A 26,398-nucleotide genomic window follows, 5' to 3' on the forward strand; every position below is an offset into this window, starting at 1 on the left:
CCCATGTTGGATCTCCACTTCCTCATATCAGGGAGATCATATGATAGTTGTCTTTCTCTGATTGACTTATTTCACTAAGCATGATACCCTCTAGTTCCATCCATGTCATTGCAAATAGCAAGGTTTCATTTCTTTTGATGGCTGCATAGTATTCCATTGTGTATATATACCACCTCTTCTTTATCCATTCATCTGTTGATGGACATCTAGGTTCTTTCCATAGTTTGGCTATTGTAGACATTGCTGCTATAAACATTCGGGTGCACGTGCCCCTTCGGATCACTACATTTGTATCTTTAGGGTAAATACCCAGTAGTGCAATTGCTGGGTCATAGGGTAGCTCTATTTTCAACATTTTGAGGAACTTCCATGCTGTTTTCCAGAGTGGTTGCACCAGCTTGCATGCCCACCAACAGTGTAGGAGGGTTCCCCTTTCTCCCTACCCTCGCCAGCATCTGTCAATTCCTGACTTGTTAATTTTAGCCATTCTGATTGGTGTGAGGTGGTATCTCATTGTGCTTTTGATTTGTATTTCCCTGATGCCAAGTGATGTGGAGCATTTTTTCATGTGTCTGTTGGCCATCTGGATGTCTTCTTTGCAGAAATGTCTGTTCATGTCCTCTGCCCATTTCTTGATTGGATTATTTATTCTTTGGGGAGCATAGGGTATTATATAAGACTGATGAATCACAGACCTGTACCCCTGAACCAAATAATACATTATATGTTAATTAACTGAATTTACATTAAAGAAATTCATTTAAAAATGAAAAAGAAAAACAATTCTAGGGCAAGGACTATTTGTTGTTAAGTTAGGATGAATTGTTAAACTGAATGATTTCTAATTTTCCTTAGGAGCTTCTGAAGAGATACTCAGAGATGAATAATCATTATGAGTGCTTAAATAGACTATCCCTTGACTTGGAAAAAGAAGTTGAAACCCAAAAAGAACTTTCAGCTAGAATAAAAACAAACCTCTCACTTCCATATCCACAAATCAAACAAATTCAAAAACTACTCACCGCAAACCAAAGATGTTCAATGGAATTCCACAGAGTCATGAAGAAACTTCAGGTACCATCTTTTTTAGTATTATCTTTGTAAATATTGCTATAAATTTTAGTTTTAACATCAGTGTATTTAGGTCCTATGTCTTACTTTGGGAGTTGGCATATTTGCTATTTAGTATATTTACTGCTGAATTAATGTGCATCTCAGAATAGTATGTACAAGACCCACTGTGTCTCTAGGACCTGTTCATTCAACAAAACTTGAGCTCTACCTGTGAGCCTAGAAACCATCATGGTGCTCCAGATACAGATAGGAATAATGTCTCAGCTATCTCCTACTCTAGCACACGAGGCAAACATATAAGGAGCCAGTAAATGTGATAGAAGCACATGCAGGTTGTGTGACATACCAGATAAAGAGATACAGAAAAGGAGATTGCAGGAGAAACTGGAGTCCACAGTAATGCTTAGAGTTCATTTTGCAAATGATGGGAGCCACTGGGCAGATATTTTTAAGTGGCAGCGGTAGCATGACCAGATTACCATTTTAACTACTGCACCGTAGAAAAGCAATGAATTTGTGGCAGAGAGAAGAGACAAGAGGCAGTTGTAGTGGTCCAGATGAGATATTATAGGTGATCATATTACTAGGAAAGGATTCATAGGCACAGGGAGGATAAAAGAAATTAAATATTCAGCAGCTTAAAATAGTAGGTTCATGTGATGGAGAGTGGAGGTAAGGCGGGAGATGCTTAGATTGAGTGCCGGGATTTGGGCCTGGCCAGGTTTGTGGAGAGTGGTTACCATTAAGTGACAAAGAGAAAAGAAAAAGGAGCAAGGCAGGCGAGGTAGAAAAAATGATCAGGTGTTTAGTTTGAGATGTTCTGAGGTAGAAATAGCCATGCTGGCGCATTCAAGAAGAGAAACAAGTAGGCACTTAGTTGTGAGTCTGAGGTTTGTCAGGAGACAAGTCAGGACTAGAGATAAAGGTGTGGAATTCATCAGCATATAGATGCTAGATAACACATGTGTGAGTAAGGTCACCCAGAAAGTGTAATATAAAAATAAGAGCCTGGAATAAGATGAGAACTCTGGAAAAGATACATTTTCAAGAGGCAGTAGCAGAAAAGAGAGCAACAAATGGATTTGAGGTTGGAAATGGCAGAGACAGGAGAAAATCAAGCAAAAGTGGTGTTGCTCAAGTCACTGGAGGACAGCATGTCACAGATGAAGCGCTCAAGAGTGGCAGATATGGGGGCACCTGGATGGCTCAGTCGATTAAGCAACTGCCTTTGGCTCAGGTCATGATCCCGGGATCCTGAGATCGAGCCCCACATCGGGCTCCCCACTCGGCGGAGAACCTGCTTCTCCCTCTCCCCCTGCCTGCCACTCTGCCTACTTGTGCTCTTTTTCTCTCTAAGTAAATTAATAAAATCTTTAAAAAAAAAAAAAAAAAAAAAAGAGTGACATATTTCAAACAGCCAGCATATGAATTGGAACCATGCCCTCCATTTGTTGATAATAGAGCTTATTGTTGACCTTTGTCAGAGCACTTTTAATTGAGTGGTTAGGGAAGAGCCAGATTCTAAGAGGTTAAGGAGTGGTAGAAGTTGAGGAAGTAGGGAGATCCTGTCTGTCTTTTCTAGGTAGATTGCCTCTCAGGCCCTGATATTCTTCCACAAATACTGGCAATCAGCTATCCAGATTTTATCCAGGAGGTCCATGGAACATATGACATTCAAATTATTGTCACCTTGAGGCCAAACATCTAACTACATGTGAGAAGTACATCTTGAAGCTGGTATACCCACTTTGGTTACCCAACCAAGGTAGGCAGGAGAGGATGTTGAAAATGAATCTCAGGTATCTAGCTGGGGTACCTGCGTGATTGGTGATAGAGTTAACCAAAAAGTTAGCAGAAGGAAAGGTGAGTTTATAGGGAAAGAGATTATGTTACATTTTAACAGTGAATCTGAGGTAATTATAGGACATCCATGAGATGTAGCCAGTAGGGAATCCGAAATAAGGAACATGAAGTCTAGAAGTTATTCTCTCAAGATACTGGGAAAAGAAAACTGGGGCTAGAGAGAGGCTCTTTCCTTCTTCCTCACTCTCCAGAGGATATAGATAAACAAGAGATGCCATCCCGCTTTGTCTGGAGGGTTTAAAATTTCCTTTAAATGTGATAAAAGGTTCATTTCCCAATTTGTTTTTCACAAGTATGTGTTAAGCCATGTTACAAAGATAAAGGAAGAACAACATGAATCCATCAATAATTCTGAAGTGGTTTTTATTGATGAAGTGGAAAAGCAAAATGAACTGCTAAGTAAAATACAGCACCTTCAACAAGATTATGATGTACCATCCAGAGAATTAACGAACCTCAAGTTGAGCCAGAATATGGATCTACATATTGAGGTATTATTTGTTTTAAATGGTTTAATTAGTTTTTAACCCTTTTTATCATATAGAAAAGGTAATTCTGCATGCATTTAGAACCATTTTCATTTTTCGGAAATTAAAAATACATTGCAGGGTGACAACTGGCCAGATGTGAAGAGTACCAGGACTCCACAGACACAGAAAAATAGATTTAGTCCCAACAAGGGGGAATTCATAGAACCCCAAAATAAGTTTCCAAATGCTTTCTAAAATGTCCTAGATCCGTGGCTGGGAGTCTGGAGCAATGTTATTACAACTCATCATGGAGTGTCCTTGCTCTCCCCCAGGAGTGTAAGACTGGCAAATAGTCCCAACATCCATGGAAGGCCTGGTGCACAGAAAAGTTACATGCAGAAGCCCTGCATATATATGAGTAGTAGTCACAGATAGTTTGGGTAGTTTTTAATTCCAGCAGGAAGAATTTGTAGACATTCCTTACATAGCTTATACTGCCAGATTTTTATTATTCAAATAGCTAGAACAAAGGTTTAAATTAGAATTATGATTATTTCAATATACTCAAAATATTAAGATGAGAGTTCAGTAAGTATTTTCCCCTTTTCCTGATATTTGTATATTTAGAGAAAAACTCTTAATGTACAGATGATTCAATACTTATTTTTCAAACAGGAAATTCTCAAAGATCTTTCAGAAAATGACTTCCACTGCATAAAGACTGAATTTCAGCAAGTGCTAAGTAATAGGAAAGAAATGACCCAGTTTTTGGAAGAATGGTTGAATACTCATTTTGATATAGAAAAGCTTAAAAATGGCATCCAGAAAGAAAATGATAAGATTTGTCAAGTGAATAACTTCTATAATAATAAAATAATTGTAAGTAGTGATTTTTGTTTGTGTGGCTACCTCATTCTTTTTATTGTTTGCTCTAATTTGTCTCCTTTTTCTTAAAAAAGACTTAGAAGAGCAACTTAATCTTAGGTATACTTCTTAAATTTATTTGTATATACTTTATTTTTTGTTTGGAAAAAATGGGTAAATATGTTCTTCCTCTAACATGTTATATAGGCTTCCTTAAGATAATTAAAAATAGGGGCACCTGGGTGGCTCAGTAGGTTAAAGCCTCTGCCTTCGCTGAGGTCATGATCCCAGGGTCCTGGGATCGAGCCCCGCATCGGGCTCCCTGCTTAGCAGCTCTCTGCCTGCCTCTCTGCCTACTTGTGATCTCTGTCTGTCAAATAAATAAATAAAATCTTTAATAAAAAAAAAAAAAGACAGTTACAAGTTTACACTTGTAAAGAAGATAAAATCTTGGGGTGTAATAATCAATTTCCACTTGGGGAATCTTGAATGCTCTTTCCTTTCTCACTTCTCACCGCCTCTGGAGGAATTGAGCTTCCCCCAAGTAGCCTCAGACAGAGTGAGACTTGAGCCTCTTTCAGGGCTACGGGCAGCAGCTGTGGCCGTGCAGAGACAAGTCTGTGCAGCGACATCACAGAGATGTGCTTTTCTTTTTTTTTTTTTTTTTTCCCCCTTTTTATTTATTTTTTCAGCGTAACAGTATTCATTCTTTTTGCACAACACCCAGTGCTCCATGCAAAACGTGCCCTCCCCATCACCCACCACCTGTTCCCCCAACCTCCCACCCCTGACCCTTCAAAACCCTCAGGTTGTTTTTCAGAGTCCATAGTCTCTTATGGTTCGCCTCCCCTCCCCAATGTCCATAGCCCGCTCCCCCTCTCCCAATCCCACCTCCCCCCAGCAACCCCCAGTTTGTTTTGTGAGATTAAGAGTCATTTATGGTTTGTCTCCCTCCCAATCCCATCTTGTTTCATTTATTCTTCTCCTATCCCCCTACCCCCCCATGTTGCTTCTCCATGTCCTCATATCAGGGAGATCATATGATAGTTGTCTTTCTCCGATTGACTTATTTCACTAAGCATGATACGCTCTAGTTCCATCCACGTCGTCGCAAATGGCAAGATTTCATTTCTTTTGATGGCTGCATAGTATTCCATTGTGTATATATACCACATCTTCTTGATCCATTCATCTGTTGATGGACATCTAGGTTCTTTCCATAGTCTGGCTATTGTAGACATTGCTGCTATAAACATTCGGGTACACGTGCCCCTTCGGATCACTATGTTTGTATCTTTAGGGTAAATACCCAGTAGTGCAATTGCTGGGTCATAGGGTAGTTCTATTTTCAACATTTTGAGGAACCTCCATGCTGTTTTCCAGAGTGGTTGGACCAGCTTGCATTCCCACCAACAGTGGAGGAGGGTTCCCCTTTTTCCACATCCTCTCCAGCATCTGTCATTTCCTGACTTGTTAATTTTAGCCATTCTGACTGGTGTGAGGTGATATCTCATTGTGGTTTTGATTTGTATTTCCCTGATGCCGAGTGACGTGGAGCACTTTTTCATGTGTCTGTTGGCCATCTGGATGTCTTCTTTGCAGAAATGTCTGTTCATGTCCTCTGCCCATTTCTTGATTGGATTGTTTGTTCTTTGGGTGTTGAGTTTGCTAAGTTCCTTATAGATTTTGGATACTAGCCCTTTATCTGATATGTCGTTTGCAAATATCTTCTCCCATTCTGTCAGCTGTCTTTTGGTTTTGTTAACTGTTTCCTTTGCTGTGCAAAAGCTTTTGATCTTGATGAAATCCCAATAGTTCATTTTTGCCCTTGCTTCCCTTGCCTTTGCTGTTGTTCCTAGGAAGATGTTGCTGCGGCTGAGGTCGAAGAGGTTGCTGCCTGCGTTCTCCTCAAGGATTTTGATGGATTCCTTTCTCACATTGAGGTCCTTCATCCATTTGGAGTCTATTTTCGTGTGTGGTGTAAGGAAGTGGTCCAATTTCATTTTTCTGCATGTGGCTGTCCAATTTTCCCAGCACCATTTATTGAAGAGGCTGTCTTTTTTCCATTGGACATTCTTTCCTGCTTTGTCGAAGATGAGTTGACCATAGAGTTGAGGGTCGATTTCTGGGCTCTCTATTCTGTTCCACTGATCTATGTGTCTGTTTTTGTGCCAGTACCATGCTGTCTTGATGATGACAGCTTTGTAATAGAGCTTGAAGTCCGGAATTGTGATGCCACCAACTTTGGCTTTGTTCTTCAATATTCCTTTGGCTATTCGAGGTCTTTTCTGGTTCCATATAAATTTTAGGATTATTTGTTCCATTTCTTTGAAAAAAATGGATGGTATTTTGATAGGGATTGCATTAAATGTGTAGATTGCTTTAGGTAGCATAGACATTTTCACAATATTTATTCTTCCAATCCAGGAGCATGGAACATTTTTCCATTTTTTTGTGTCTTCCTCAATTTCTTTCATGAGTACTTTATAATTTTCTGTGTATAGATTCTTAGTCTCTTTGGTTAGGTTTATTCCTAGGTATAGTTTTGGGTACAATTGTGAATGGGATTGACTCCTTAATTTCTCTTTCTTCAGTCTTGTTGTTGGTGTACAGAAATGCAACTGATTTCTGTGCATTGATTTTATATCCTGACACTTTACTGAATTCCTGTACAAGTTCTAGCAGTTTTGGAGTGGAGTCTTTTGGGTTTTCCACATATAGTATCATATCATCTGCGAAGAGTGATAGTTTGACTTCTTCTTTACCAATTTGGATGCCTTTAATTTCTTTTTGTTGTCTGATTGCTGAGGCTAGGACTTCTAATACTATGTTGAATAGCAGTGGTGATAATGGACATCCCTGCCGTGTTCCTGACCTTAATGGAAAAGCTTTCAGTTTTTCTCCATTGAGAATGATATTTGCGGTGGGTTTTTCATAGATGGCTTTGATAATATTGAGGTATGTGCCCTCTATCCCTACACTTTGAAGAGTTTTGATCAGGAAGGGATGCTGTACTTTGTCAAATGCTTTTTCAGCATCTATTGAGAGTATCATATGGTTCTTGTTCTTTCTTTTATTAATGTGTTCTATCACATTGATTGATTTGCGGATGTTGAACCAACCCTGCAGCCCTGGAATAAATCCCACTTGATCGTGGTGAATAATCCTTTTAATGTACTGTTGAATCCTATTGGCTAGTATTTTGGCGAGAATTTTTGCGTCTGTGTTCATCAAGGATATTGGTCTGTAGTTCTCTTTTTTGGTGGGATCCTTGTCTGGTTTTGGGATCAAGGTGATGCTGGCCTCATAGAATGAGTTTGGAAGTTTTCCTTCCATTTCTATTTTTTGGAACAATTTCAGGAGAATAGGAATTTCATCTTGGTAGTATCACTGCCTTATGCCCTGATCCTTCAACTCTGAGGGTCAGAGATGTGGTATATATCTTTGTTCCCAAAGTGACTGGCTCTAGTGTACAGATTCACAAGAACCAATATGGCTTAAGACCAGCTTGTTAATTTGTTTCACTTTCCACCAATCGAATATTCATTCTGCTCTCAAGTAATCCCTATCTCATGTACCTGATAAAATATGCAGTAGTCAGAAAGTTACTTATTGTATATGTGGCTGGAGCAAAGGGAGCTAGATTAATATTAAAACCTCTAAAATTGGTTTTACATTTCATATGTTTGGGTAGATCTTGTTTGACACTTTAATTTCGTCTGAAAACTATACTTAAATCACACTGAAATATAGGTAATATTTTCAAAATATGCTTTCCTGTGGATATTCCTGTTTGTTGAATACCTCAAGCTACCAAAACAGTAAATGACCTACTTCCCAAAAAAAAAAAAAAAAAAAAAATTCAAAGCAAAGGAAAAGCATAAAAATACATATTTGAATAAAATAATCCCCATAAAATTTAGTGCTTTTCTTATAATATTGAGGACCTACTTCTGAATAAAGGTAGGATTCCTACCATCTGAATGAGCTAGAGATGTAGCTTCTTCTAGCACCTTGAATATAGGAATTGATAACTTTATATGGTATGAGGCCAGTAGTCCAGAACCAAGAAGAGTCCAGGATCCCAGCAAGAACACAACTAATTTAGCATCCAAGTCTGATAGAAGTTCCTTAAAGATATAGATAAAACCAATAAGGCATTAATGATGAGAACAAAAAGTACATCCTATAAGAATTAGGAAATAAAAAGATAATATGAGTAATTTCAGAGTTAGCCTTCAGTGTAAAGGAAGGTAGTGATTGTTATTCCATGAACAGAAATACAAGATTTTCAGATTAATTACCAAAAGTCAGTGAATTCTTTACCCTCTAAACACTGAGGTTTAAAATGAAACAGGAAAATAGATTGCTGTTAAGTTTACTGGATATACTCTGCCATTACTTGTCAGTTAATGTTTGTACATGGCATTTTAAATGTCATAACATAATGACTTTAACCAACACAGTTCTGCAGATTTCTGCTTCATATGTTAGCACTGATCCAATAAAGTGAGATTTATCATCTTGCAAATCCATACAAATCCTCTCCAATCCTTATTGTTTTATTTTCATCATCAACATCCAACATCTTCTGAAATTCCAGGAACTGAGGCAAAACACAAATGGTCACATTTTTATAAAGTACGGTTCTAGGATGTTCTAAATAATGAATTTCAGCATATGCCTTGTCCTAGAATTCTAGTAGTTTTCATAGTGTTTTTTATATGTAATTCATTTTAGAGTTATAATGGTGCTTTACTATTTAATAGGCTATAATGAATGAATCTACTGAGTTTGAGGAAAGAAATGCTGCTATAGTCAGAGAATGGGAACATGACCTGAAATCAGTGAAAGAGAAAAATGAACAACTATTCAAAAACTACCAAACTTTGAAGATGTCCCTAACGTCTGGTATCCTTGTTCATTCTGCTACAGAAGACAATAAGAATCTACATGTTACAGCAAGAGCCACACAACTAACCGCAGAGGTATGTGATTTCTTATAAGATGTTTTACAGTTTGCAATTTGATAAGTTAAAGCTATATTTTATATACATTTCATTTCAGAGCAAACATTTCAGAGCAAAATTATAGTATCAAATGTATCAGACAACATAGACCATGTTTTTGTATGTGATGGTTTTCCTTTTTAAATTGAATTCTATTGTGGCTAATCACTCAACTACAGAGCTATATATATTAAATGACATCTTCCCTTTGAATTATAAAACAGAAGTAACTCATAGCTTAATTTGATTAAGAGATATATGTATCTCTTAAAGTGCCATTACTGTAACATTAAATTTTTTCAATCATGTAACTTTTTATTGAACTATAATCTGTGTCTATTGATAGAATGAGCTTAGAGGGAAAGGGCAATTCAGGTTTTATCTAATCAAAGCCTTAATATTGGTTAATTTTATATCAAAATTAAAATGGAAGAGACTAAAAATATAACAGATGTCTTAGTGCAGATTTACCTGTATCTAAGAATCAATACATTATTTGAATGATTCAGTTATTTTATTAACTAGCCTTACTTGGAAATCTGTGAAGCAAACATGCTATTTTATTCTGTTAGCTTACAAAATGACTTAATGAAGAACCCAAGAGTAAATTATAATTTATCATTTTTACCCAAATAAATACTTAAAATATCAGGCACTAGTTTAATGATCAATTACCGGTGGAAACTAGAAAATCACTAGTACAGTTTATTGATTTGCTAATCCCTGCAGACCTCAGTAGCTAGTAGAGTCAAAAATAGCAGAAATATTAACCCCATCTACCAAAGCAATAAAGAAGCAGGAGGAAATTCCGTCTTCAATAATCCCCGGAAATACCCTATCAGATAATTATTACATGCTATTACTTTGGTAATTATGACAAATTAGAGTATCATAGAATAGTTTGGTAATGATACAGAAATAGACAAATAGAACAGTGGACCCAAGTAGAGAGTTTAGCAGCATATGTACTCAGGGAGGAAAATTCAGTGTTTGATAATGGCAGCAGCCTACTCGGTGGGGAAAAGATGATTTAATTAATGTTTGATTCTGACAACCAGCTAGCCACCTGGGAAGAAATAAATCTGGGTTTCTACCTCACTCAAACAAAAATAAATTCTGGATGGAGCAAGAAGAAACAGATATTTTCTAGAAAAACCTGTATGTGTGTGTATGTAGGTGAATAATCTTATAAATATGGACAAATTCATGTATTTAAATTCACGTATTTTTTACTTGTAAAAAACCAGAAATAACCTAGATATTCATTGGCAGTTGATGGGTTAACTAATTTATAGTACCTCTAAGAAACAGGATGTATGTATCCATGAAAACAAAAACATGGAGAGATCTGTATGTGCTGATAATGGAAATATATTGTCAGGTTGAAAAAAAAAACTATATATTCAGTATGTTCCTACTGTATGTATGACTGACCATTTTTATAACTATATGTTCACAAATGCTCGGATAGACATAGAAAATTTTCAGAAGGATACACTTGAAAGAGTTCAGTAGTGGTTGCTGCTGGGTCAGCTACTGTTCTGAGACAGGGAAACTTACCCTTCATTACATGCATTCGAATTTTTCCACATACCTGTATTTTTGAATTTTAAAACTAGGTAATAAAAATAGAGGAAAAGATATGTTATATGCATTACTTAGAGAGTCAGTTAATGAGTGTATTTCCTTTAAGTGGTATTAATTTAAAATGTGAGTGTGTTTAATATGCTTAGCACAATACTAACCAGTAAATAAAATAACACTAAACCTTATAATATAAAATTTGGGTCGTTTTAATCCAAAAATCATCAGTTTCTAAATAAAGAAAATAATACATGTGTAAATTGAATGACATTTGGTTTCTCTTCTATCCTTTATTAATGCAACCTGAAACGTTAATACGTATATATGGCCATCTTTGTCTTACACTTACATACTGTGATTCTGCTACATGGCACATCTCATCTGTGGACTTTTTCTAACAGAAAATTCAGGAGCTGGAAACTTCACTGCGTGAAGCTAAGGAAAGCGCTAAGTACAAGGAAAGCAAGATTATAAAGATGCAGAAAGAACTTGAGATGACTAATGACATAATATCGAAACTTCAAGCACAAGTTAATGAATCAAATAAATGCCTTGAAAAAACAAAAGAAATGATCCAAGTACTTCAGGTAACTTAACAAACTCATTTTCTAATAAAAGGGGTTTTTTTTTCTTTTACTGTTGAATTTGGAGGATAATTTGGAACTCCAATCTTTTACTTGAACTTCCTGTTACTTATGTAACATCTAAAGTTCAGTACTCAAGCTTAAAAAAGCAAGTGGAAATTTAGAACTGAAATGCAAGAGTAGATTTTCATGTAAGATAATGATTATTTTCTATACTCTTAGGAAAATTATTTTTTAAATATATATATTCTTTATAGTTTAAGATGTGCATTTTTATTTTTCATTTAAAAAGCTCATCTAAATATTTACTCTTTATTAGATAAGTACATTTTAAAAAAATTTTTTTAATCTCATTATTGAGCCCCACCTGGCAGCCTCTGGGCTGAATCTGATCTGTTTACTCTATAAGGAACAGTAATTTGTCATGGGATGCCTGGGTGGCTCAGTAGGTTCCGCTCAGGTCACGATCCCAGGGTTCTAGGATCCAACCCCACATCAGGCTCTCTGCTCAGCGGGAAGTCTGCTTCTTCCTCTCCCTCTGTGCATTCTCTCTCTCTCTCTCTCTCTCAAATAGATAAATAAATTAATTAAATTAAAGGGGGAAAAAGGAAGCATAGTAATTTGTCTTTGATCATGAATGCCATTACACAAGTCGTACCTTCATTCATCACTTCCTTACCACTCCTTTTTTTTTAGTTCCTACCCTTCTCATGCTTCTTTTGCTTGAGTCTGACCCTAATAGTCACTTAAGTTTGCTATCTCTTCATTTCAGTTAAAATTAGGAACAAGTCAAGAATGTCTGCTCCTGGGGCGCCTGGGTGGCTCAGTGGGTTAAGCCTCTGCCTTCCGGCTCAGGTCATGATCCCAGGGTGCTGGGATCGAGTCCCGCGTCGGGCTCTCTGCTCAGCAGGGAGCCTGCTTCCCTCTCTCTCTCTCTCTCTCTCTGCCTGCCTCTCTATCTACTTGTGATCTCTCTGTCAAATAAATAAATAAAATCTTTAAAAAAAAAAAAAAAGAATGCTCCTTTCATCATTTTAACACTGTTCTAAAAGTTCTGGTTCTTGAAATAGAAGTGGCAATAAAAAACAGTCTCAATCTTGTTAAATGTAAAACTAAAAAAAAAAAAAAAAAAAAAAAACAAGAAAACTGCAAAGCTTTATAATTTTTTAGAGTAAATATTTACTCTACTCGGCTCCTCCAAAAATGAGCTTATCTTATACAGTCATCCACCTCCTTAAACTGATCATCTATCATTTTTGGAGGTTTTGCATCTTTTTAGTCTTTGCTAGCCATGGTATGCATGTAAACGTTTCTCTGGGAGTTGGGTTGGGAAAGCCTAGAGGAATAGAGCGAGCTCTTTCGGTCCCTATTTAGATGGATTTTATTTTTTGTTTAATATCTATAGTTGTGGTGCAGTGCTAAAAAGAAATGAGTGATTTATTCAGCAGTAATTAGAAATGAGCTATTGAGCCGCAAAGACATGGATGGGCCTTATGTGCACACTGTTCATTAAAAGAAGCCAAACTGAAAAGTGATTCCAACTATATGATATTCTGGAAAAGGCAAAACCAGGGAGACAGTAAAAAGATCAATGATTGCCAATGGTCCAGAAGGGGAAAGGGAGGGTAGGACGACTAGGTGGAACACGGGGTTTTTAAGATAGTGAATATATTCTGTATGATATCATACTAAAGAACATGTGTCATTGTACATTTGTCAAAACCTGCAGAATGTTCAATACAAATAATAAACCTGAGCGCAGCCTGGAATGTATCAATATTGGCCCATCACTAAAATGTGGTATTAATAATAGGGGAAATAAAAGTTTATTTATAAAAAAGTTTAAATATATGTATGTATTTACATATGATTTTTTTCTCTGAGTAGAAAGTAGATGTATTTTCAGCACTGGAATGAACCATCTTTGAGTACAAATATCCCAACAACACTTTATATTACTTTGTACCTTGAATTCAAATCTAGTTTGATATTTATATTGCCATTCTGACATCTTTTTGTTTCATTTTCCTGATTTACCTGTATCTACCCATTATTTTCAACCTTTCTGTTTCATTTTGTTTATATCATTTTTAATTGGAGAAAAATTTGTTTTAGGAAATGAAGGGGTGCCTGGGTGGCTCAGTAGGTTAAGTGCCTGCCTTTGGCTCAGGTCATCATCCCAGGAGTCCCAGGATCAAGCCCTGTGTCAGGCTCCCTGTTCAGTGAGGAGTCTGCTTCTCCCTCTCCCTCTGCCCCTCACCCTGCTTATGCTCTCTCTCTCACTCTCTCTCTCAAATGAATAAAAATTTAAAAAAAAAAAAAAAAAAAAAAAAACAGTGAAGGTCATGTGTTCTTAATTCCCTATTAGCTTTCAATAGTTTCATGTATACTTCACATCAAATATGTACATGTTGTTCATTTTAGGGTTAAATTCTGTGCCTTTTCACTTTTCATGTATTTGGAGCTTACTGTTTTAAAATGTTCCTTCCAAATCAAGTTAGTTAACAGCTTTTTAAAACTGCTCTGAAATTATTTTTCTTTTCTCTAAAAAAATTAGGACAAAGTTGCTTTAGGAGCTAAGCCCTATAAAGAAGAAATTGAAGATCTCAAAACGAAGCTGGTGAAAATAGACCTAGAGAAGATGAAAAATGCTAAAGAGTTTGAAAAAGAGTATGTCAGAATTTCTTACCTTTTTCAGGTTGCTTACCATACTGCTGAAATAGTTTTTTTTGTTTGTTTTGTTTTGTTTTTTTGTTTTTTGTATTATGGAAACCTTCTGTATTATTACATATTTGTTTTACCTGTAGTTGGATATAAGTACTTATTTGAAATGTTTTAAAATCTCTGATTTTTTTGTCTTTTTCAGACAGTTATTAGTTAGCATATCATGTTTTGAAAATGCCAAATAAATATTCATAATTATCATTTTTTAAAAAAAAGAAAAAGAGCATGTCTTTGCCTTAACTGAACATGACTTTAATACCTTAAGTTTCGGGATCTCTGGTGGCTCAGTCATCTGCCTTCAGCTCAGGTCATGATCCCAGGGTCCTAAGATTGAGCCCCACATTGAGCTCCTTGCTCAGCAAGGAGACTGCTTCTCCCTCTTTCTCTGCCTGCTGCTCCCCTGCTTGTGCTCTCTCACTCTCTTGCTCTCTCTCTGTCAAATAATAAATAAATCTTTAAAAGGAAAAAAAGCTTAATTTTCCCATCTAAATTTTTTGCACTTTTTCCCATCTAAATTTTTTTGCATTAAAAAGTTAACTTTTTTAAATATATGAAAGTATTATTACTGCTTTTTAAAATAAATTTAAACATCCACCGATTTTAAATTTGCTAAATTCTCATTACAGCTGCAAAATTTTTAAAAAATAAGCATAGTTATGATCAATTACTAACATGCTATGTTTTGATGCTTCTTGCTGTCTTAAATAGTATTAAAAAATGGCCTTTTTATGCTTGAAAATGAACGTTAAGAACCTAAATATATGTGCATCTTGTATTTATATATTTAGCAGTTCGACTAAGATTTCGATTAAGATTTCTGTTGGTTCTCTTAATTTAACTTGTTCTTCCTATTGTATTTTTGTATAAAACTGTATATCATTTTAAATTAGGGTACCTAGTACCCAAAAAGCATGACTGACTTCTTTTTATTTATATATACGGTATATAATGGCATGCCTGAGGTTCTTTATGATATAGCATAATGAACATTAAACAGAGTCAGAGACAGTGAATTAGAAATATAATATTGCCACTTATTATTATATTACCTCACATATTAGCTTTTTAATCTCTCTGGTCTTTGTATTCATAATTAGTAAGGACAGGTTTGTATTAGATGATTTCTTAAGACTCCTTCTGACTCCTAATGCTTTTTGTTCTTCCTATAAATATTTAACAGTGATATCAAATTTGCCCAAAAAGTAGCACTCTGAAGCTCCATGCCTTCTAACCAGCCTTCCATTGATAGGACCATGGTTTTAATGAAACTTATACCTATCAATTTCTTCATTATAAAAAAGCAATTTCAGGGGCACCTGGGTGATGCAGTCAGTTAAACATCCAACTCTTGGTTTCAGTTCAGGTCATTATCTTGGGGTCCTGAGATCAAGTTCTGCATTCGGCTCCACACAGAGTCTATTTGAGTTTCTCTCTACCTCTCCCTCTGGCTCTCTCTCTCTCAAATAAATAAACATTTTTTAAAAAGGCAATTTTACATATAGAATAGAACCAGCAGATATTTTCAGAGTCTCTAAAAGCAGAAATTCTCGTGATTTAACACTGCTGATTAACACTTAAGACAACAATTCCTAAAATGTCACTTTCTACTAGGGAACAGTGAGCTGAACTTGACCTTTGTATCACATTAGACTAGAGCTGCAGCCAGGGTTTGCTTCCCTGACAGTGTTGAAATAGGTAAAAATTCTTTTCTTACCTGAAATATGTAAAAGTTCTTTTCACTTTAATGCTCTGGTAACTGTATCTGATTAACAGCCATTGGGCTTCCAGAAATTTAAAAAGAACTTTAAAAATTACACCTGCAACCAAATAGAATACTTCTAATTTGATGGCGTTACCCCTATAAAATACGTGATACCCTACTGCCACTTATGGGTTTTATGTCAATGTGATATATCTTATTAGAAAATAAAATATGGGCGCCTGGGTGGCTCAGTGGGTTAAGCCGCTGCCTTCAGCTCAGGTCATGATCTCAGGGTCCTGGGATCGAGTCCCGCATCGGGCTCTCTGCTCAGCGGAGAGCCTGCTTCCCTTCCTCTCTCTTTGCCTGCCTCTCTTGTGATTTCTCTCTGTCAAATAAATAAAATAAAAAAAAATAAATAAATAAATTAAAAAAAAAAGAAAATAAAATATATCTTATTGATAGCAGTTCTGTTTATTCTTCCATCAAAAATTAGTTATAAAGCTTTTACATGTTTCTGTTGTTCTTTTTAGAATTACTTCTACAAAAGCCACTGTAGAATATCAAAAAGAAGTTATAAGGGTATTGAGAGAAAATCTGAGAAGAAATCAACAAGCCCAAGATACCTCAAGTAAGTAGAAATACTGATATTGCCAGATTCTTTCCATCTTATTTCTCAGTATACTTAGACATTTTTAAGACTGTTATATTTGTGACAGTCAAGAATAAACTGTTAACCACTAAGTTAGAAAAAACTACTTTTGAAATGAATTTATTGGGATCACGTTTATTCTATGATATCTCCTTAGTTTCCTGTAATCTCAACTATTTATCCATTATAGATTCTTAAAAAATAAGAATTTTACCTTTGCATTATCGGATCTTTACATGTGAGTGAAGATATCTTCAGTACTATAAAAGAATAATGTAACTCTCAAGGTAAAAGTACCCTTACCAATAAAAATACAAATATATTGTAATAGATTTTAACCATATGCACAGCAAAAATACAATCAGCACATGGTAGAAATAAGGAAATAATATCCTACATGTTCTTAGTACTGAGAAGAGAGTTGATGCTTACTTGCAAAGGCGTTCAAATTTATCTTAGATACAATTTTCAGGTCTAATGGTCAAATTTCTGCATATGCATTCCTCAACCTGTACCTTTTTCCATATAACTATCTCTTTGTTTCATTTGAAAAGAGAGGATGCTGAACAGTATTTGGAACAGCTTTGTATAGTAAACGAGCAGTGAACCAAGTCAGGACTGATCCTTCTCACTTGATGGCTTTTTGAAATCAAGGGGATGATACCTGACCTCCATATATATATATGTGTATATATATGTATATATATATGTATGTATATACATATATAGTGTGTATATATATATGTGTATGTATATATATAATGTATATACATATATATTTTTACATGTATATACATATTACATGTCTATATGTATACATTTTTATTTTTTACATATTGTGTATATATGTTTATATATTTTTACATTATTGTATATATATGTATATATGTAAATATATATATGTATATATATGTAAATATATATATTATAATACATATATATGTATTGTAAGGATCAAACTGAAAGTTGTGTGTAAAAGCACACTGAAAATTCTGAATGTCAATCCAACATAAGGTGATACTTGTGTGTATTATTATCCACACATTTAAAAAAAAATGAGATAGTTTTAAAGATGTTGTCTCATACATGTTTGGCCTGAACTTCTCTAGTATCTGTTGCTGGAGAAGTTCACCCCTACCTGGAAAACTTTAAGGGACAAAACTAGAAACAAGCCTGATTTGTTGTAATTACTCTTGATTTGTTTCTTTCCTAGGTACATATTATATCTGAACTCAGAGTAATTCAAAAGAAAATGGACATTGAATATCTTCCCCCCACACAACTCTCCCTCTTTTTTAAATTGTCATTTAAGCAGTGGCTTGCTCTACTCTGTAAGCACCTCACATTTTTAGGCATTTTTACCTAAAATTTACAAAATGTGTCCTTACCTTATTTTCACACATATAGTGTAGAATACTTAATAATATATGTTTTTGTACCATTCTGAATTTTATTTAGTTACAACTGTGTCTTGAGAACTTAAAGCACGCTGAATGACTGGTGGTGGACCCCACACACACATTCTGTGCTATAAGAAGCCCTCCAGGGTGTCCACTGATGCAGAGGAGAGAGCAGGGAAGGACAACACTAAATGGGGGGTGGGGCAGGGAGCCGCTGCTGCCGTTATAGTGGAAGCTTCCAGCCAGCAGTGTTGTGCTAGTGGAACTGGCAGCTAGAGAGAAGCGGGAGGATTCTAGAGACAATTAGAAGTGTTGATCAAGCAGGCTTAGGAGAGGAGGTAAAAGGAGGAAGGAAGGATGGCTTCTAGGGACATGGTGATTGAGATAGTCTGGTTTTTGCAGTGACTTAATGGCTCTTCGTAGTTTTTCCTCTAATTTAAACTTTGGAGATAATGAAAATGATGCCCTATGGTGTATTTGCCCCCCTCACAGTTGTGTCAGAATGTACGGACTCTCAGCCTTCAAATAGACCCTTAACTTGTGGAGGCGGTAGTGGCATCGTACAGAGCACAAAAGCTCTTATTTTAAAAAGTGAATATATACGGCTAGAAAAAGAAGTCTCAAAGTTAAAGCAGCAAAACGAACAGCTAATAAAGCAAAAGAATGAACTATTAAGGTAAGATATGCTTATGTGATATCAAAATTATGCTTCTAGCTATTACATGTGGGGAGCTTGGTGTATACACCTCCATACAAGTTTTTGCAGTTGGCAACCCTTCATGCATACGGGGAAGTAACTTTTAGAATATATGTAATAAATGTTTTTTAAAAGGAATAAGACTGTAGTACCCCCATTCCAGATGTTTGCTATCTGTCAATTGACCTATTTTTAACAAAGCCAGAAACAGGAAGTAAACAAAGATCTTTAAGGGGCAAATTAAATAGACCACAAGTCTGCATACCCAAGTCAAAGGAGAATTCCATAAGTCCATTATTATTGTAGCCTATTTTCTTTTTATTTTATAAACAATTCTAACAAATTTAATATTTGGCTTTTATCAACAATTAGAATCTTGTGCCAAGCACTTTACTAATGATACAATAGAAGAACAATAGGCAGTAAACAAATAACTATACAACTAATTTTTTGCAATGAGTGCTATTAAACAGCAAGAACAGAAAACCACAACTAAGACCTTATCTAGATGTGGGGAGGGGTGATGGTGAAGAAACTGATAAAAGAGTAGCTGTGGAAAAGGGCAAGAGTTAGGCCAGATGAAAGGAGAGACTGGAAAGCCTTCTAGGCAGAGGGCAACATGTGCACAGGCTTTTGGTCACAAAGAATAACCAGTTGGTGGAACTGCAACACACAATGTGGCCAGGAAATAGAGAACAAATGTACCAGGTGAATAAATGCAGGAATTGTACAGACTTACAGTCTCTCTCTCTCTCTCTCTCTCTCTCTCCTATATTCAAGCAATAATCATCATCTTTCCAATGAGGTCAAAACATGGAAGGAGAGAATCCTTAAGAGAGAGACTCAAAGAGAAGTTAGTTGTGAGAATTCTCCACAGTCTCCTAAAGTGACTAGAACACCTTCTAAAAAGAGGCCACATACACCTTCTCAATGCAAGGAACGGAATTTACAAGATCCTGTGCCAAGGGAATCACCAAAGTCTTGGTTTTTTGACAGCCGATCAAAGTCTTTACCAACACCTCATCCAGTTCGCTATTTTGATAACTCCAGTTTAGGCCTTTGCCCAGGTATGTAAATATACTGGTTCTTTGGAAATCAGGGGATAACTGTCAGAACTCATCTTTAATTTGTGGCCCCGAAGGGCAAGGTTAGACAGGATATATAGTTGAGCAAGCTACAGCGCACAGACTTCATTTGACATTTCTATTGTGAGAAAGTTTCTCCAAAGCACCACACTGATGTCCATCATTTTTTACCCCAAATTGAGTCTTTATTCTACCTCTTAAACCTTCAACTTTTCCCTAAAATACTAGCAACTCTATTAAAAACATGAAGACACTACCCTATAAACAGAACTTTCACTGAAGAAGCTTTCTTATCAATGCAGTGGGCCAGTATTTCCAATAGCATTATCTTCATTTTACACAAGCAAGATCATAGACTTGTTTCATTTACTTATTAATTCACCCAATCAGCAAAAAATTTTGGTCTCCAACTATGTGTCAGAGATGAGACCCTGATGGTACATTGATAAGCTAAACCAGACATGGTCCCCACCCTACGGAAGCTTACAGTCCTGCTAAGAGATACAGTAATCAAGTAATCAAAAATAAAAATAAAAATGGGTAAAATTCTAGAGTGTAAGAGGCTATAAGGCATAGAATAGGCTTTTGTTTCAGGAATAGTAGGGAAGTCTTCCTTGAAGAAGGATGCTGAAATCTAAAAGGTTAATGTGAGTCAGCTTAACAAAGAGGAGAAGGAGACGTATTTCAGGCAGATAGAACAGTGACACCCCCAGGGTAGGACGGACTGTAACCAGGGTGGGGGCTGAAAGAAAGCAAGCTGACCCGAGCACAGTGAACACAAGCTGCTGGGGGTGGAGGCAGCGAAGCCAAACAGAAGAGCCAGGTGTGTGGGAATTTGTTGATTGTATAAAAGAATTTTTACTTTTTTCCTGAAAACATATAGACAAAGACTTTGAAAGATTTTAAACAACATGATGGGGGAATCATAATGAGTTATAGATTTTGAACACTGCACCTTAGCTCTATGGTGACCAAAAAATAATAGGAGCAAGAGTTGATGACAGTTGTCCAAGCAAGGAGTGTGATAGTAGCAGGGACTTGAGCAGGCTCAAGGGAGATGGAGAGAAATGGATGGATGGGAGAGATTTGGGAGTAAAATCAGCAGTGCTAGGCTCCTGACTGGTCGGAGGGAGGCAGTGTCAAGGGTCACCCCCACCTCAGCCCAGGTGCCAGGCACAGAGGGGTGGATGGAGGATTGGCAGAGTGCCCCTGTCATACTATGGTGCCCCGAAAAACTGAGAAACTTTCAATCATCTTTTGATTTTATCTGATAGTGCCAGGGACATAGATATGAATTAGTTCATATGAATTAATATGAATTAATTCAACCGCAAATAAAAATGCTTGAGTCTTTTTATCAATATATGCATCACTCTGGTACTGTTTTTAACTGAAGTAAATAAAAGAGTAAGCTGGAAGAATATGAATCAAAAACTGACGAATTCAGAGGTGCCTGGGTGACTCAGTTCAGTCTGCCTTCAGTTCAGATCCTGGTCCAAGTCCTAGAATCAAGCCCCACATCAGGCTCCCTGCTGAGCAGAGAGCCTGCTTCTTCCTCTCTCTCTGCCTGCTGCCCCCACTTTTGTGCTCACTCTCTCTGTCTGTCAAATAAATAAAATCTTTAAAAAAAAAAAATTCAGAATTAAAGGACATAGTCCCAGCCTGAATTAGTAAAATACCATTCAAAAAGAATTTTAATGTTAGTTTTGAATTTGAATTATAAAAAGATAAATTTTCTCAACAACTTGAGATAATTGCAAAGACCAGGTATGTGAGATTTATTTTAATTAATCATTTGAAAATGAATATTGCTTATAAACATAAATACAGTTGAAGTGCTTTTTAAAGCCTCAGAGTGTTCAAAGAATGACTAAATATTCTCCAAAACATATACTATTTGCTTAGCACAGATTTTTTTTTTTTTTTTTCTAAAATTAGGGCCAAGGAAAATTGGACTCAATCTGTGTTTGATTCACTTTGAATCTCAAACTGATGAATTTCAAGTGACACTTTATTACTTCTTGGCTTTATATACAAAACGGGTTAGGGTTAGCGTTATAACAGTTCTATAAGAGTTGATTTTATGAGAAAATAGACAGTACACTTCTCCACCTCAGATGAAGTGAAATACACCTTTTTAATGACCAAACATGAGGACATTAATGACCATACTGTCATTTTTCATGCTTTATATCTCTACTGTCTTAAAATCGTTTCCATTCCCAGTTGTATTCAAATTGTGTGTGTGTGGTTTTTAATAAGATTACTTTTGGGTTTTCTTGTCTTTTCTCAGAAGAACAAACTGCTGGAGCAGAGAGTGTGGGTCCTCAGTCAGCTCCGTGGCACACCTCCTCAGGAAAAGATGCACCCGAGTGCAGGACACAGTAGACTCCTTTCCTGTTGCTTTTCTGGGGCCCCAGCATTCCCTGCTTGGACATGACTATTTATTCCTTCATGTGCCTGTCCCTGGCAATGTTGTCACAGCCCAACTTAATCTCAATTCAGTTTTCTTTTTGCCACTTGAAATCGAAGATGAAGGAATAGAGATTAATGCCTTCCAGTAATTTAGAATGGTGATGGCAATATTTTCTTGAATGTGGTAATACTTTAGAAGTTGAATTGTTTTATTTATTTATATATTTTGTAAAGAACAAAATTATTGAAGGAATGTTCCAGTCTTTCCATGTATACATAAAATGTATTCATTTTTATTAATGTAATGTTATCCACATGTGACTTAGATAATTCCAAGGCATAATGCATAGATTAAAGCATCATTTAATTAACAGAATTATAAGCTCCTTTTTATGTACCTTGAATATTCAATAAATGTTTAATTAGTGGTTCTGAATCACAACTCTCTGTAATGGTAATTAATGGTTTCTTGGTGGGGTACTCGGTATATTTGGCTCTACTTGTTTGTTGAATTTTTCAGAATCTCAGAATTTTGCTATGAGAATCTACACATGCTTTCTGGATTTAAGTGGCTAAGGGATAGCAAAGTGCTATGACCTTTTCATTTTCTAGGCTAATCTTTCTTTTGCTATAATAAATACAAAAATTCTCTCTCGATTTTCTGTCACCCACCAGCCCCTTAGAAAAGCACTCTACATTGGTTGGTTTGTTACCAGATTTTGTACTCTACTGCATTTTACTCCCAGCTGGAAGAACTTCATGGACCATTTAGTTTACCCTTTTATTTCAGACATGAGGAAACAGCACCAGAATTTCTATCGAAGTAGAAAGTCTTCTAAACCCGGAGTCCCCACAGACATATAAAGCATCTATGGATGGGCTTCATGCAGTCTGTAAAACCTCGGAAATTTTATGTTAATTTGATAATTTTGTCATTTTTCTAGGATACTTGGACCCATACTTTTATCTTGTTATTAAAGGGATCTGTCACCCTACAGGAGGTTAAGAACTGTGGTTTTAGGGAGGTTTTATAATATTACTTTTATATCATATGACTTTAAAAACCACATAAAACAGCAAGTTGCAAAGGTTTAGAACAGAGTTAGTGATTTCAACTCATTCTTGGCTCTTTAGTAAGATTCATTCAAAGGAAGAGATTATGAATTACACCATAGCTATCATTTTATACAATCTATGGATGGATATTTTTCCTTAATATGCTTAACAGGGTTAAGGGGAAAGTGTCCTTCCTTTAATTCTCTCCCCCAAGCCTGCCTGTCCCTTCAGAGTCTTGTTTCTGCTTTTCACTCTTCCGCAAATAAGATACTGTAACAGAGCTATAGATGTGATTCTTTACCATGTCTGCTCCTCCGCTGAATAAAAGTAACTCAAAGTAGTAATTTCACCTGGATAATAAAACTAAGGCCATTGAAAGTATAATCAGTCATCAGGTATCCGTTCAGTCCATAAAATGTCGCTTAACTCTAGAATTTGGATGTCCATATTCTTCCTCGGATTTGGGAAGTTTGGGGCCATTATTTCTTCAAATACTTTTTTTGTCCTTTTTTCTCTACTAGATGCATACCAATGTATGCATCTCTACATAATGCATACAATGGTCCATTTGCTGATGTCCCGTAAGTGCCTCAGTCTTTCTCCACTTTTCTTTGCTTTTTTTTTTTTTTTTTAATTTCTTCCCTTCTTTGATTCTTTCTGCTGCTTGATCAGGTCTGCTATTGAACCCCTCTAGTAAATTTTTTTAATTCAGTCACTGTATTCTCCAGGTCCAGAATTTCTGTTTGGTTCTTCCTAATAGTTTTTTTCTTTGTTAATAATGTTATTTTGTTCATACCTCATTTTCGTGATTTCATTTAGTTGCCTATTTGCATTCTCTTACAGATCATTGAGTTTCTTAAAAACCATCATTCTGAATTATTTGGTAATTCATAGATCACTGTTTCTTTGGAGTTGATTTCTGGAAATGTATTTTGTCCTTTAGGTCACGTTTCGTGTGTGTGTGTGTGTGTGTGTGTGTGTGTGTGTGTGTGTGTGTGTGTGTGTGCGTGCGTGCGTGTGTGTGTGTGTGTATGCGCACGCGCGCACCTTCTGAGTTCTGAGTTTTTGCTGAGTTTTATGCATTTGGAAAAGCAGCCACCTATTCTAGTCTACAGCGATTCTGGGGATCTCTGAAACCTTTTTAGGGCGTTTGACTTCTGGACTGTGAGTATAATTTGCCAATTAGAGAAGTTTTTTAATTTCTCTTCTAGGAGCTGGATCTCTTGCTCCCTCTGGTGTCTGTCTGCAGTACAGCATGTTCTTGCAGTAAGAGGCCACCCTGCTCCTTTCTTCTCATTGGCCCCCAGGAACCCAAAGTCTTTCAGCTTCCCATTAGCACCCCAAGTAGGCAAGACAAATATCAGTGTTTGACAGCCCTCCAAAAAGTTGGAACACCAAGAACATACTCCACTCTTCTCGTTCTCTTCCAACTGTGATGAACCACTCCAGCCTCCATCTCCGGCACTGTAAGCCCTCTAGTGCCAACTATTGCCAGTTCCATCAGCACTCCAAGTCAGGCAAGACAGAAACCCTTGGGCTGCCATAGAAAAGGCCAGAACTCTGGGTTAGTTTTCCACCCTTCTCTTTCCCCCTACTCTCTTGGAGAAACCAGGAGCCAGAGGCTGAGCTTTGATGGCTTGGGGAAAGGGTGGGGTGGGTGGAACCAGAGGTAAAGAGAAATGACCCTTCTTGCCGGTTTCAATGCAGCTGTTCTCAGCTCTCCCCTGACCTGGGGTACTGCAACTTCTTAACTGACTTGAGTTCTTATAAAGCTATTTTAGTCTGTATATTGTTTTAAGTTGGTGCTTCTGTGAGAGGAATAGAGGTAGAGCTTTCTAGTCCTCTGTGTTGTCAACATCTCCCTCAGAATGTTGCTTAACTCTTGTGATCTGGGTTTCGATATCGTGATAAATGGCTGTGAAAGTCAACAATGGAACATGCAAAAATGTTAAAAAGCAGTAATATAGTCAGACACTAAAATGGTCTGAGAAGTAAAGTCAAGACCAAAGAAGACAAATAGATTATTATTCGCAGGGAACATTTTCTGGAAAGCCTAACAAAATTATATCCAAGAAACCTAGTAAAGCCTACCATTCATACTCAGCAAATACTTAACTGCTGTTTACTGTGTGCCAGTCACTGATCTAGGCACCAAAAGTTACTGCCTTTGAGAACATATTTAGTTGGAAAACAAACATCTCATAATATGTGCTGACTGCAACATAAGGATGAGAAAGATATGGTCCCTAATCTTGAAGAAATTTAGTCCATGGAAAATACACATGGTTAAGAAAATTTTTGCAACACCATGTTACTTAGTCTGTCAGAGAGTCAGCATTATTGTTGGAAATCAGGACAAAGGGAGGCTTAAGAAAGCTGCACCAAGAAAGAAGTGTTAGACTTGGCCTTGATTAGAGAATCCTCATATCCATAAAAAATGTATTCTAAAACTCTCAAAAGTTAAAGACATTGTTACTAAAGCAAGGAGCACAGTTGAGTACGATTAGAGATCGGTAGACTCCGTTAGAAGCTACCCTGGGCAATGAGAGACGGTCTTACCAAAGACTTTATGTGCATATGCTTATATATGCAGAAATTAGATCAGAGACTTTTTTCCATCCATTTTTGCCATCTGCTGTAATTGAATTATAGTCATCATTAACACTTATTAAGTACAAATGTAACAAATGCTGTGCTGGTAGTTGTGAATACCTAGTCCTTTCTCTTCACATGCCTGAGGCAGGTGCTATGTTTACCTTCTTTACAGAAGGTAAACTGGAAGAGTTAAATGATTTACTGAGCTAGTGAAGAATGGGGGACTTATCTTACTGCACAGCCTTTCTTCTGAACCACCGTGACTGTTATGAGTATACTTGGCTCCAAAGACAAAAAAAAACTTGGGGGAAAATGTAATCCAAAGAAGTTACTTTTTCTCACACGTAAAATCCCAGCGGGGGGGGCGTGCCTGAGTGGTTCAGTGGATTAAGCCTCTGTCTTGAGCTCAGGTCATGGTCCCAGAGTCCTGGGATCAAGCCCCACATCAGGCTCCCTGCTCAGCAGGGAGTCTGCTTCTCCCCCTCTGCACCCCCACCCACTGCTTGTGCTCTCTCTTACTCTCTCAGGTAAATAAATAAAATCTTAAAAAAAAAAAAAAAAAAAGAGGGGGAGGGAGAGGTGGGTGGGGTTATGGACATTGGGGAGGGTATGCGCTATGGTGAGTGC

At 36.7% G+C, this 26,398-nt stretch overlaps 1 protein-coding gene across 3 annotated transcripts in view; it reads left to right on the forward strand.

Annotated features, from left to right (window-relative positions):
* Nucleotides 1-22,631, forward strand: part of CENPE (centromere protein E) — a 75,695-nt gene extending 53,064 nt beyond the window's left edge. For 2 of the 3 annotated variants that reach the window (XM_045984386.1, XM_045984394.1), the window contains 10 exons: nt 856-1,074; nt 3,231-3,428; nt 4,083-4,286; nt 9,041-9,259; nt 11,266-11,451; nt 14,006-14,118; nt 16,405-16,502; nt 18,416-18,599; nt 19,401-19,687; nt 21,999-22,630. In XM_045984386.1, the coding sequence (XP_045840342.1) occupies nt 856-1,074; nt 3,231-3,428; nt 4,083-4,286; nt 9,041-9,259; nt 11,266-11,451; nt 14,006-14,118; nt 16,405-16,502; nt 18,416-18,599; nt 19,401-19,687; nt 21,999-22,093 (1,803 nt within the window). In that variant the 3' untranslated portion in view covers nt 22,094-22,630. Of the gene's footprint in view, nt 1-855; nt 1,075-3,230; nt 3,429-4,082; nt 4,287-9,040; nt 9,260-11,265; nt 11,452-14,005; nt 14,119-16,404; nt 16,503-18,415; nt 18,600-19,400; nt 19,688-21,998 lie in introns of all 3 variants that reach the window. The other variant, XM_045984405.1, reaches the window with a different exon arrangement.
* The last annotated feature ends 3,767 nt before the right edge of the window (nt 22,632-26,398 follow it).

This window comes from Meles meles, chromosome 2 (assembly GCF_922984935.1).
Source record: "Meles meles chromosome 2, mMelMel3.1 paternal haplotype, whole genome shotgun sequence".
NCBI lineage: Eukaryota > Metazoa > Chordata > Mammalia > Carnivora > Mustelidae > Meles > Meles meles.